The 13,186-nt window shown below is 38.6% G+C and overlaps 1 protein-coding gene across 1 annotated transcript; it reads left to right on the top strand.

Moving 5' to 3' along the window:
• The first annotated feature begins 6,408 nt into the window (after positions 1-6,408).
• LOC145565295 (uncharacterized) lies at positions 6,409-6,912 on the top strand. Its single transcript, XM_081625345.1, has one exon. The coding sequence runs from the start codon at positions 6,409-6,411 to the stop codon at positions 6,910-6,912; it is 504 nt and encodes a 167-aa protein (XP_081481471.1).
• Positions 6,913-13,186: the final 6,274 nt, after the last annotated feature.

Here is a 13,186-nt window from a genome sequence, read left to right as displayed (position 1 = left end):
GCATACCCTCCTTACAGATACATATGTAGGCAACTTCACATTGAGGTGCGACAGTAATAAAAATGCTTTCACTCATTCACATTCATATTTACATTCATGCATGATCATATCAAGGGATCTCCAATGCTCATCCTATCTATTTAGAGCTAGACTTGGGGGCTTGATCCCTACATCATTAGCCTACCTAGCCTAAGAGTCACCATCATTTGAATCTTTTCAAAAATACTTTTCCACACACTTAGCCCTTGCGACCTAACCTTAGTGTCACTCACACACACATCACAGATACATAGACAAATAATCCTTACCTTAGGACCCCTTTGTCACGAAATCTTAACACAACATTGAAGCATGCCTTGTCATCTTAGAGTCACGCATTATCATAATCATCATCGCATCAAAAAGTATGAAGTACTTAGCCTCCGTGCCTAGGTTACCCAAATGCTTTCATCATTGAATCATCAATCGAGATAGTCTAGGATCATCAATCCTTGCACAACGATCAAGACATACATTTGACCAAGCTCATTCAACATGCATCATCATTTGATTCCTTTTCACATCTTTCTTTTTCGGGAGAAATTCGGTACCCTCCACAAAACAAAAAAAACGGAAATTTTTTGCTTTTTTGGCATTTTTGAGTCGCACAAGCACATTAATATACAATGCACACACGAGTCATGTACGTTGAGTCATGTCATGTCATATCACATCGAGTTGAGTCTACACACACGTGTCAAAACACATTGAGTCAACCTCAAATCAAACTAATAACAATCAGTCAAGTAACACTTAACCTTGAATCAACCTTAATAAGCCAATCAACTGTCAAGGTCCTTTGAAAAAATATGATCTTTTTTGCAGGGCTTAAGAGCATCTTCTTTAAAGACAATTTTTCCAAAGATTGGATTGTCATCTCAATTGACAATATTTCCAAGAGTGGATTGTCGCGCATCTTCTACAAAGACAATTTTTCCAAGATTGGATTGTCACCTCAGGCAATTGTTTTGGGGTTTTTTGTACATACCCGAGAGGAGGGTGTGTACATCCCGCGGGAGACAGATCCACAATGCAACACTCGAACGACCTGATTACCTGTAAAAAAAAACAGACCTCCAGTGTGCCAGAGGTTCGCCTTCGACGATCAAGTTAGTGACCGGAAGAAGGTATTTTAGAGAGAGAAAGTAGAGAGAAGGGAGAGTAATTTTGGGAGTCATTGCCATTGGAGGATATTCCTTGTCCAAACTGATGTGAATGATCAGTATTTTTAGTGCATGGGACATGTGCCTTTTAGGTTTTTAACCTAAGCAGATTGGCTTTCCACCGTTTAACGATTTATAGGATTATGGGCTTAAAGCTCATTTTTACCGTTCTATCATTGAGTGACACGTGTCATGCTCTAATTGGCTCATCGAGTGCTGAGCTTACGAACACGTGTCACTGTGGCATTGGTCCACTTATCAAGGGTATTTTTACCCTAAACATTAGCCCATCGGAAGGAGTAATTTCTCTTTCAAGAGGAACTGCTCCTTTCGAAATTAAGGCTTTATTTCCCGCTGCTCAAAGTCTCTTTGGTCGGTATTTATCTAGTTCAATAAAAGTGAGATTTGATTAACTTTGAAAATTTGATACCTTGAATGGTACGACATTTTCTAAGTTAATCAATCATAATAATGATTGTCTTTGAACTAGACATATGTGGACTCTAATTTCTTTTGGCCCCACTATGGCGATCATATGACCTTTGGGCGGCGTAGAATATTCTTGGGACATTTGATTGGCTATTAAGATTCTACAAATAGTATAACCTTTTTTAGGTGTTATTTGCAAAATTAAATGGAACTTAGGTAAGTTCAAAATTAAGACCCAATTTGATCTTACAGACTCCCAGCCGAGGCCGTCTGATATCCCATAGGGCACGCGGCCTCCTTTACCGTCTGTGTTGCGTGTTAGAAATTACAGACGACTTAGAGTGATTTGACTAGACTTAGTTAGTTCGCTCAATTATGAGACTTAACCAAGTTTTAATTTTTGGGCAGGTGGAAAATGACCGCCTGATATCCCAAAGGCAGGTGGCAAATGGTCGCCTGGTATCCCAAAGGCAGAAGGCAAATGGCCACCTGTTATCTCATAAGGTAAGAGGCAAATGGCCGCCTATCATTCCATAGGGCAGGAGGCAAATGGTCGTTTGACATTCCATAGGGCAGGAGGTAAATGGCCGCCTAACATTCCATAGGGCAGGACGCAATGGCCGCCTAATATCCCATAAGGTAGGAGGCAAGTGGCTGCCTGACATTCCATAGGGCAGGAGGCAAATGGCCGCCTGACATTCCGTAGGGCAAGAGGAAAATTGCCGACTAATATCCTATAAGGCAGGAGGCAAATGGCCGCTTAACATTCCATAGGGCAGGAGGCAAATGGTCGCGTGACATCCCAAAGGCAGGAGGTAAATGGCCTCGTGACATTCCATAGGGCAGGAGGCAAATGGCCACCTGATATCCCAAAGGCAAAAGGCAAATGGCTGCTTGATTTTGTGTTTATAAATGTACCACCCAAATGGAAGATGCTCTCTACGACGATGTCACCTGGATGTCGTCCATCATATAGACAGGTAGACAGTTGGACCCTAGGTGACTCAAGTAGTTTTTAATGAATTATCTTTTCCCACCATTTGGGGTGTTTGTAATCTAATTATATACTCAATGTCCTTTAACCCCATTAGGAGGACTTGTATAATTTCGGAAAATAATCTAAGTTAGAACTTTGGCCGGTCATCGGCTGATGTCTTTAGACATCCGATTCTCGTAGACTTGGTTGTTCTTTAGATTACTTAGGTCAGACAGCTATGAGTTGACTAATTAGGTCGTTCAATCTTTGCAGCCTGCATGTGTATATAGAGGAATGTGCCACCCTAATGGGAGATGCTCTTTGCAACAATTTAACCCAGATGGGCGTCGCCGAACGCCATACTCATGTTGGAGCTGACGAATTTATAAATTATCATCCAGCCATTGGACTCATGTCTCTTAGACGATTGTTTAGTCACTAAGGTTTTAACTTAGCTTATTATTGGTGTATAAAGGTGGGCCGTCTGAGCAATGCACAAGCGGCGCTTCTCCCATCGGGAGACATATCCATCATTTATAGGATGTAGAAAAGTCAATTCATCATACCTTTTAGACCTTTTCCAGTCGGTATGCTACCCTTGAGGGAGACTTAATCCAATATAAATGATTCAAGAAATCAAATAAGTTGAGCGGTCATTTTTTGACCCTCTAACTTTTTCGTGAGTTCATTTTAGAACTTCTCAATGGGAGTTTGAACGGTCTTATTAGGCCGTCAGACTTTATTGGAATTCAATTACTGAATCAATATTCAATAATAATAATAACAATAATAAAAAGTTACCATGTTTGGGCGTGATGGTATGAGCTTGAACCTTTAATAGTAGACGGCTTCGAGTGCACTTTTCTCAGGCAAAATAGTTGTTTGAATGTTATTGAAGTGCCGCCTCTTGGACTCTAGTGAATGAGCTTATAACTTTGTTTGGCTTGGTTGTCATTTGACTAATCTCACAATTGAGCTCTCTTGTTAGCTTGGACAACTTGAGTACTTTTTGCATGCCATATGCTAACTCATTCGACTCAGCATTAGAGCCGCTTGTATGTAGCTGGGCTTCAATACCGTATGACCCTTGTATGTATATACTCAAGTAATATGCTACTCACATATATAATATACTTAAGTAGTGTTGCATTCTTTCTTTTTCCACCAAAATGTATGTACATACAAAATGACAGAGCAGTTAGGCGGCTTTTTCATCTTCTCTCTCTGTCTTTTTTTTTTTTTTCAATAATCATAATAATGATATTTATTGGTTTGAACAACACTCATGCGGCCTACCAGGTAGACGAGCTTGGCATTTCTTAAGAGCTTCACACCCTCGTCAACCGAATGTAGGAAGTGCATGAGTACACTCTTGCCGCATGTATCTCACTGATTACATGAGTATATGTTAGAAAAATAATTGCATTATTAGTGTTTATGACAGTATCAATCATAATGCCACCATTCTCATTATGCTCTTGGGCTAAATTTGAGTCGGCATATTTGCCGCTTGTGTATTATTCTCAATCACTTTGGCTGTTGTACCACTTAGTAACTTCCAAAGGGAGTATCATGGCCATTCGGCAAGTGCCACCTAGCTTATTCATGCATACGGTTGCCGCCTAGATCATTTTAGCATACAGCTGCCGCCTCACTCATCCTCAAGCAAATAGCTTGGGCTTGTGGGAATCCATGGTTGAACTGCTTTTGAGTGCCAACTATATCACCTTTCCAGAGATTGCCCCCAAAATTAATGGATAATAAGCTTCTAGTGGAAGGCCATATTGAAGCTTTGTTACTTAGCTCATATTATATATTTTTATAGTGCTAGCTCATTAGACAAAACAAGGCACTTGGCATGCATTTTATATTTCAATATTTCATCCATATATTATTTTGTATAAATGCATAATTGAGCACTATGCTGCCGTATGCATTTCATTTACCAAAATTGTGTTTACATATACAACATGGTAGAATGGGCAGCTTTTCCCATTTTCTTTCTACCTTCATTATTTTTATAATTATCATTATTTTATAGGATAATTCATGCTGAGCTATCACCAAGCTCCTAGACCAACTCACGGGATGCGCACTCACCGCTAGAAGAATAATCAGAAGGGCTCATCAGCCCGATAGAGCCAGCCCGCAGGCTGACCAAGTAAGACTCTCCACAAAGGAGATCGTACACCTATAAACAGAGGATAAATTACAACGGAAAAGAGGTTAGACACATAAGTTATTACACTCTCTACATCTCTCTAAGTATACTTTCTCTCTCTAAACACATTCTAACTTAAGCATCGGAGGGGGGTTCCTCGAGCCACCCACGAGGGCAGTTCACGTCTGTTGCCTTGCGCAGGTCATCAACGGGACCCAACTCGTGCCAGCAAAACCCTTGGATCCACACCTAGACAATTGACGCTTGAAGGAGGGGTAGGATCATCTAACTTGGGGTTCACCGGCTGAGCGAGGGACTAGTTGACAGACCGCCATGGCCGGAGAGGAAATTGTACAAACACCAGTTTCTAAGGCTATCGAAGACAACCAAACACCATAGAAAACAGCGTCAGTAACCCTTGATCCAAAAGGATCAACTTAAAAACCCAATCCAATATCTCTCATAAATCTAACCCCAACGGATCGACGTCTGCTGCAACCAAAGCGGCGGAGAAGCCAATAGATCCAGATGATTCCCTATTTTGCAAGGAGATTCTAGAAGAGCCAATGGAGAAAGTAAAGATGCCTAGATATAAGTACAATGGTACCACGACGCCTAAGAACCATGTTTCAGCATTTGAGAACCACATGGTACTGTGCACTATGATAGACTCAATCTGGTGTAAGGCATTTCCACCGACCTTGGAGGGGTTGGCAGTTGAATGGTACGGAGCCATCCCGAAAGGATTTGTTTATTCCTATAATCAGTTGAAGAGAATTTTTATGGAGCACTTTGTCACCCTGGTAGATCGTACAAAAATGACCACCGGGCTGATGTCACTTGTTCAAGGAAAATGAGCCTCTAAGAGAGTTCATCACCAGATTCAACAAGGAGGCAACAACCATCCAAAATATGAGTTAGGAAGTAGCGATGCTAGCAATGCAGAGAGGCATGTTCCCAGGCTCACCATTCAGAGTGTATATGAGGCAAAAGAACCTCAAAAGGCTGGCTGAAGCGCTGGGAAAAGCGCACGAGTTCATAAAAGAAGATGAAACCGACAGGGCAATGCTGAACAGAAAAGCACCAAGTAACCTAGTTAAGCGGGCTGAAGCCACCCCAAGTGAAATACAGCCAGGGTGGACCAGCCCAGCAGAGCTGAGCAAGGTTGTAGGGATGTAGACGGGGCGATAGGAGTAAGAAGATCAGACTAGAAACGAGGGGGCAGGGCTAGAAGGTTTGATCAATACACTCCGCTCACTCATTCTAGGTCCCATATCTTCAGCGTGAACAAAGATGACGATAAATGACAGAGACCACCCAGGATGGTGAATAGAAACCGTGATCCTAGAAAGTGGTGTGACTTCCACAAGGACCATGGACATACCACCGATGAATGTACACACTTGAAAGAATACATAGAGGACTTAGTCTGGAGAGGATACTTGAATCAGTTCAAGAAACATTCTGACTCCTCCAAGAGAAGGGAAGAGGATAGGTCTGGTCATGACCGCAGAGGAGGTTATATAGGCCCAATTGAGGGCAAAGATCGGGATAACAAGCTAGAAGGCAAGGTGTATGTAATCAATGGTGGACCAGTACATGATGGAACTATGAATAGAGCAAGGGCTGACTTGTGAGCAATGGTCCATCAGATAGATTACAATGAAAGGCACAGATGGCCACCAGTTCCCCTACAGCCACGAGCTATATTTGACGAGTATAACCAGAAAGGAATAATTTACCCTCATGACGACCTTGTGGTAGTGACAATGAGAATTGCAAATTGGGAAGTGGATAGAGTACTAATCGATGGTGGCAGCTCAACCAACATCAAATACATCAATGCATTCAAAGAGCTAAAGCTAGATAAAAAAGACCTGAAAAGGGTGAGCTATGAAGTCACCGGATTCAATGGGTCCGGACTGATTCGTGAAGGCATAATCGAGCTGTTTGTCCGAGTCGAAGAGAGGTCATGGCGACGTGATGTTCCAGCTGAATTCTTAGTGATAGACTCCCTATCACCCTACAATGTGATCATGGGAAGACTGCTCATTCACAAAATAGGCGGGGTGGTCTCCACCTATCACCTTGCCAAGGCATACATAACTAATGATGGGCGATTTGCAAAGCTCAGCGGTAGTTAAAAGACAGCCCAACAGCGCTATATCACAGCCTTAAAGCAGCCAGCTAGGACCAAGCAACAGCCAGGCTCAGAACCAAGGTCCAGTGAACATGCCGAAAGGAAATAAAGAAAAAGGAAGCGAGAAGACTAACACAAGGAAAAGGATAAGCAGAAGTTAACAATGGAAAACTTTGAGCCCACGAAGGAAGAGGTAGCCAGGTTGCTTCCCAGTAGGGAGCATATAATCGTCGAGCTCACAGAGGGCGACAACTCAAGGATGGTAAAAATTGGGAAAGATATTGACCCTGGAGTGGGAGTGCACCTCATAGAGCCGCTAAGAGCGAATAAGGACATTTTCGCATTTTCAGTTGACGAGATGCCAGGAATTGACTTGGAAATTATGGTTCATAAGCTGAATATGAAAGAAGACATCAATCCAGTTAGGAAGAAGAAGCGAAGCTTCTCCACGGAGAAAAATCAAGCAATCCAAGAAGAGGTGGACAAGCTGCTAGAAGCTAAGTTCATCGAGCCTTGTGATTATCCAAAGTGGTTAGCCAACGTGGTCATGGTAAAGAAAGCAAATGGCTAGTGGAGGATGTGTGTTGACTTTACAGATCTCAACAAAGCATGTCCAAAAGATTGCTACCAACTGCCACAGATTGATCAGCTGGTCGACTCAACCAGCGGTCACTGATGGGTGTTATAAATGGCACCTATTTGATGAGTATTTAGGTTGTTTTTACCTTCTTTCCATGGATTTCATTCTTAATAAATCCTTAGTTTTATGCATTTACTCTTTCTTTTACCTTTTCTCTCTTATTTTGTGTTTTTATGCATTTTGATGGTTTTTCTAGTGTTTTCTCCTTTATTTGCTCTCTTTTCATGGTTGTAGGTATTGTACGAGGTTCGGGTCCTAATATTGGTGGTTTCTATGTTGGAAGATGCTTTTGGAGCAAGCTCATGGCAATAGAAAAGCTCAAGATGCAAGGAAGTGGATTCTCCAAGTTCTAGCTTTAGCGCTCTCAAGCCGCGCTCTCATGACGATGCGGTGTTGAACCCACTGTCAAGTCCAGTTGGATCTGCTTAGAATAGTGACTATCATCATCATATTGCGAGCACACTCGAAGACCCATTAGCGAGTGCACAAGTCTACGAAGAAGTCGAAGGAACCCAGTAGAGCGTGGGCGTGCAACCCATGGGCGCGGGCGCGCACCCCTGCCCGCGCGGGCGCGCACCCCTGCCCGCGCGGGCGCTCTTCTCCGGTTTCACGGTTTTACTCGGTTTTGTTTTTGCGCCTTTGTAAATAATTTATAACCCCAATTTTTGTGAGGAGTTAGAACAAGTTTTAGACATAATTTTCATCATAATTTTAGCTTAGTTGAGAGTTTCTCTCTCTAGTTTTAGGGTTAGTTCAGGAGTAGATTTAGAGAGAGAAAGTGAGAGCTTTCATTGGGGATTTGAGAGATTGAAGATTCAAGGTGAAAATTGTATTGAAATCATCAAATCAATCAATGAGGATTTCTAACTCTATCTCATTTTATTGCTTTGTTGAATTTCATGTTTGTTTGGTTTGATTTTGATGTTTAATTCTTGATTAGTGTAGTTGTTCTTCATATTTTGTTGTTTCTCTATTTCTTAGTTGTTTGTTGATTAGATAATGATGCTTGAGTAGTTGTTTGGCTAGGGATTGGGTGAAATTTGTATGATTGATTGATTGTAGTTAATTTGGGAATTATGTAGATTAATTGTTGAGATTAAAGTGATTAATGTAAGTTTGCATGTGTGTAATTTGATGAGGCCTTGAGAATTATGGTAGATTGCATTGTGATTTCTAATGATACAGACCATTGATTTAGGAATTGCAATTATCGATTGGTTTGGATTGTGATTCTCCTAGTTTGTTATTCGTAGTTGACCGCTAGCTTAACGATTAGGAGATAGCTCTTTGATTCCAATTGATAGCTCTTATCATTAGTTTTCACAACCTTTGATTGGCATGTTCTTTCTAAGTTGGTGCAATTTTCATGATTACTTGTTGATCCCTATGAAGGAGTTATGTCTTCGATAAGTGCAATTACTAGATATATCAAGGATCACTATTATGGAGATAATAAGTTCATTCTATTGGGGCGTCATCCTCTATTGCTAGACTATGAGAGATGATCTTTGGGCTAGTCAAATGGTCCAAAGCCCTTTAGAATGGATCCTATATTGGTCACACACAAGGGTATTGGGTAAAACAAGTAAGAGGCCCATTAATGGGCCTCATGAGATTATGACATACCATGTAGAGTGTTGGGCTAGAGTAGTGTGTTTTGGATAAGGGTTTTGGGCTTTTGACATGGGCTCTTATTTAGAGATGTGATCTATAAATAAGATCCATGCCTAGGGTTTGTGGCAAGCAGTCATAATTCACACACTGTGAATTTTGACATCAAGGCAACCAATCCCAAAACCCTAAAACACTCTCCTCACTCACGGCCCTCTTCTCCCCCCTTCATGTCCGTACGTGCGGCGCCCCTTATGGTGGCTCATGGTGTTCGTCGTGGTGGTTTGTGGTTAGCTCGTGTCTCTCTTCTCCGTTGAAGGTTGATTGAAGCGTTCAATCACGACTAACTAGCATTAGTGGAGGTTTAATCTGTGCCCGTGGACCAAGTAGAGGAATCACGCTTGGGGTTCTTTATCTCCCTTTGTTCTTGCTCGATCGCACGTGGAATCACGCTTCAAAGGTACGATTATTTGTGCTTTATGTGTTATGCATTAGATCCTTGGATTAGGTACTGTATGAATATGATTCATGTTTATTTCCGCTGCGTAGTACCTATTAAACTCCTACAGTGGTATCAGTTAGCCTAATGCATTTACGCATATTGCCAATAATTCTTTGATAATCCACAATTTTAATTCAATTAGGAGGGAGAATATTTAATTATGGTTCAATTGTTATATTTAATGGGATTAAACTTTTGGAATAGATTAAATGCGATTTAATTATGCTCAAATAGCCATGAAAGGACCGAATTTATGCCCTAATATGTTCGAATTTTCGAATCCCTAACCCTAATTATTCGAATAATTTCGAAATTTATAGCCCTAAAATATGATTTTTGTGCTTGATTTTGATTTAATTCGAATTGTTTTATGTTTCATAATTTTAATTGGATTGATTTATGCATAAAAATGTTTTATGTATGATCAAAGATTTAATTTTAAAAGTTAGAATTAAATTGGGATTTATTTTATGATAAACCCTAATTTTAAAATTGAATGTGATTTAATTTTAATCTTATGGACTAATTTAATTTTATTATGATAAATGTTGTTTTAATTAAATTAAAAACACAAAAAAAAAAAGGAATTTTAGCAGCGGCAACCGCGGCTGGGTGGCGCAGCCACGGCGGCTGCCGCTGCAGGTGGTCCGGAGGGAGGGGTTGGGTGGGGCAGCAAGTCGGGTCAGCAAAGGCGGCAGTAGCAGCACCGTGCAAGGGTTGCGCGGCACCGCTGCTGCTGCTGTGCACCGCTGCAGTGCAGCGTACACCTCACGGTGTACGGCCACCGTGGCCGGCTTAGGCTGGCCACACCACGGTGGCTGGTGCATATTTTCAAAAAAAAAAAAAAAATTAGTTTTTGAAAATTTATTTCAAGATAATTATGAATTATTTTGGGATAAAATCAGTTTTATTTTGGATAAGTTAAAATATTTTGAAAATATGATCTTTTATTTTAAAAGATAAAATTGGTTTTATTTGGATAAAATCTTTTATTTTAGGATAAAATCAAATATTCAAAAGTTGTTATATTTGATAGTATCCATATTTAAGTTGTTAAATTGGTAATTATCCTAAATTAAAGTGGTTAATTTTGGATAAGATTTGTTAGGATATTCTGAGCATATTCCAAAAGGATAATAATTGATTTAAATAATGTGATTATCCCATAATTATTTTTGGATATAATTGATTTAAAATATTGTGATTGGCTAGTAATTAGGATAGAATTTTCTAACTTTGTTAGGATAATCTTTGAGGATAAATATGATTTATCTTTTAGGATTAAAATAAGATTTGATTCTATCTCATGACTAATTTAGAATATATGATATTTTATTGATGATCATGAATAATATATGATATTATCTAATTACATTAATTAAAATATGAGATATTTAGATGCCATGTTTCCTTAATTGTGAACATTCGATGTTGTAGTTTAGGAAAGCATGATGAGTGATTTATTATGTGGCAATTTTATAATATATGATGTTGTTTTATTGCTATATAATGACTAGTATGGCCCAGTAGATTGCTAAATACGATCTGCGCATCGTGATGTATTTTTGTAATCTTAGTACGGTCTACGTACCGATAAAGTATTTTGTAATTTTATTTTATTTTATTTAAGTAGTAGATAGAATAGAAGACCCAAAGGAGCAAGGTGGATGTGATCCATGATGTTTCAAGTGGGAGCATTTACTTTATTAGTTTTCTTAGGATTAGGGGCCATGCTATGTCTTATTTATGCATTCAGTATTTTATGCATGTTAGATTTTATTGATGTTTTGTGATGATGCGCTAGAGTTCACTATTTAATCACAACATAATAAATCTAGATCCCAGTAATATTGATGCAGCTTTTCCAATTAAAAACCCGACGAAAACCTTGATCGTTTGTGATGGGTCGGCCTCAGCAGAGCATCGTAATATATCTTGGGGAAGTGGGGGTAGATCACGTTCTACACTTTTAATTGGTTATATTCAACAAGGTTACCTAAAGATCAGTTTAGAACCTTGAAGCTAAGGGTAATAATTAAACATGTGATGGTTAATTATTCAACCAAAAGTTACAAGAGTTGTAATCAGTAAAGAGTTTACTCACCTTGAAAATGTAATGGTTGATGGCAGGGCCTCAGTCCGGTTAATTATTGCACAAATAAAGGATCTTGGAATCATTTTATTCAACAGGGATCAATTAATATTGAATAAATGCTTTAAAGTTACCAATTTAATTCGCTTATGGTACTTTAAATTTAATAAACATAATTAAATTTTGCGTTTACTTATAAGTAACATGTCGTTCTAATTTTATTATTATATTTAATCTCCTCGATTGAAAATAAAGTTGAGAAACGTTCTCAAAAAGTTTAAAAGATAATCCATAAACCTATATTCCAATTTTGCTAAGATTGTTCTAAAAGGCAAGTTTTAGAAATTCATGTCACATGTCTAAGGTTGGTTTTATTCAAAATGTTTGAGTAAAATGCCAACACATCTTCATTTTGAAAAATGTTTCAAGGGAAATAATGAGATGAGAGGTACAATCCCTCAAAAGACAAGTGTACAAGTCCAATAAAATCTCTTATCTTCAATATGATTGAATATAAGAAAGTGATTGGAAATATCTATGATCAAAAGTTGATCAAATGACAGTATTCTTCATCTACTTTATATAGAGTTTAATACTTGATTAAACTCAAATATGAAAAATGATTGAATAGACTTAGCAAAATCATGAAAAATGCTTAAAGTAGTTGAGCAAGGTATCATTTTGAACCTAAGAGAAGTGTTCTAAGTGGCTCAAAGGGAAAAGGTTTAGGAATATATGAGGATTGCATTAAGAAGTTATAGGCCAAGAATTGCAAACAAATTGCTACTTCTCAAACCTAGAACTACTTACATGCTAAAAGTTGTTATGAACAACAAATGTTTCAAATTAAATGGACCAATTCCAATTGATTAGAAACTACCTCATATAGTTGGAAGGTAAAAGAATGGAAATGTTCCAATTTAAGAATTATATTATAGAAATTGATTTAGCATATTGCTACTTCTTGGACATATGATGTCTTGTTTAGATCACTCATTGCACAATCTGATTGAACTAAAGGAAGAAGTTATTGCTAAAGGAGAAATAAATCTACAAGTTTAGAAGCAAATGTTGCTACTTCACAAGTAGAATCTACAAGTTTGGAAGCAAAAGTTGCAACTTTACAAGTAGAATCTATATTTCACCTTACCTTAGTATTGGCTAGAATTAAATAAATGTTATTCATTCTTGCCATTATCAAAACACCATTCAATGTTAGTAATGACTAAGCATCGAAGATTCAAAAACGTGGAATAAATGTTATTCTATGCTTCTTTGAGTCATAATGTGTTGTGAATTGCTAAATAGGTTTAAATTCTATATGATAGAATTAATTAAAAAATTTCTATATATATAAATTGTCTCTAAAATGTCAATTAATTCGAATGAAAATGAACATTGCATGCGAAAGATCCAAAGGGATGGACTTTCAA

Source organism: Chenopodium album, chromosome 10 (assembly GCF_948465745.1).
Source record: "Chenopodium album chromosome 10, dcCheAlbu1.1, whole genome shotgun sequence".
Taxonomy (NCBI): domain Eukaryota; kingdom Viridiplantae; phylum Streptophyta; class Magnoliopsida; order Caryophyllales; family Amaranthaceae; genus Chenopodium; species Chenopodium album.
Note: the sequence above shows the minus strand (reverse complement) of the source record. Positions and strands in the feature narration are given on the sequence as shown.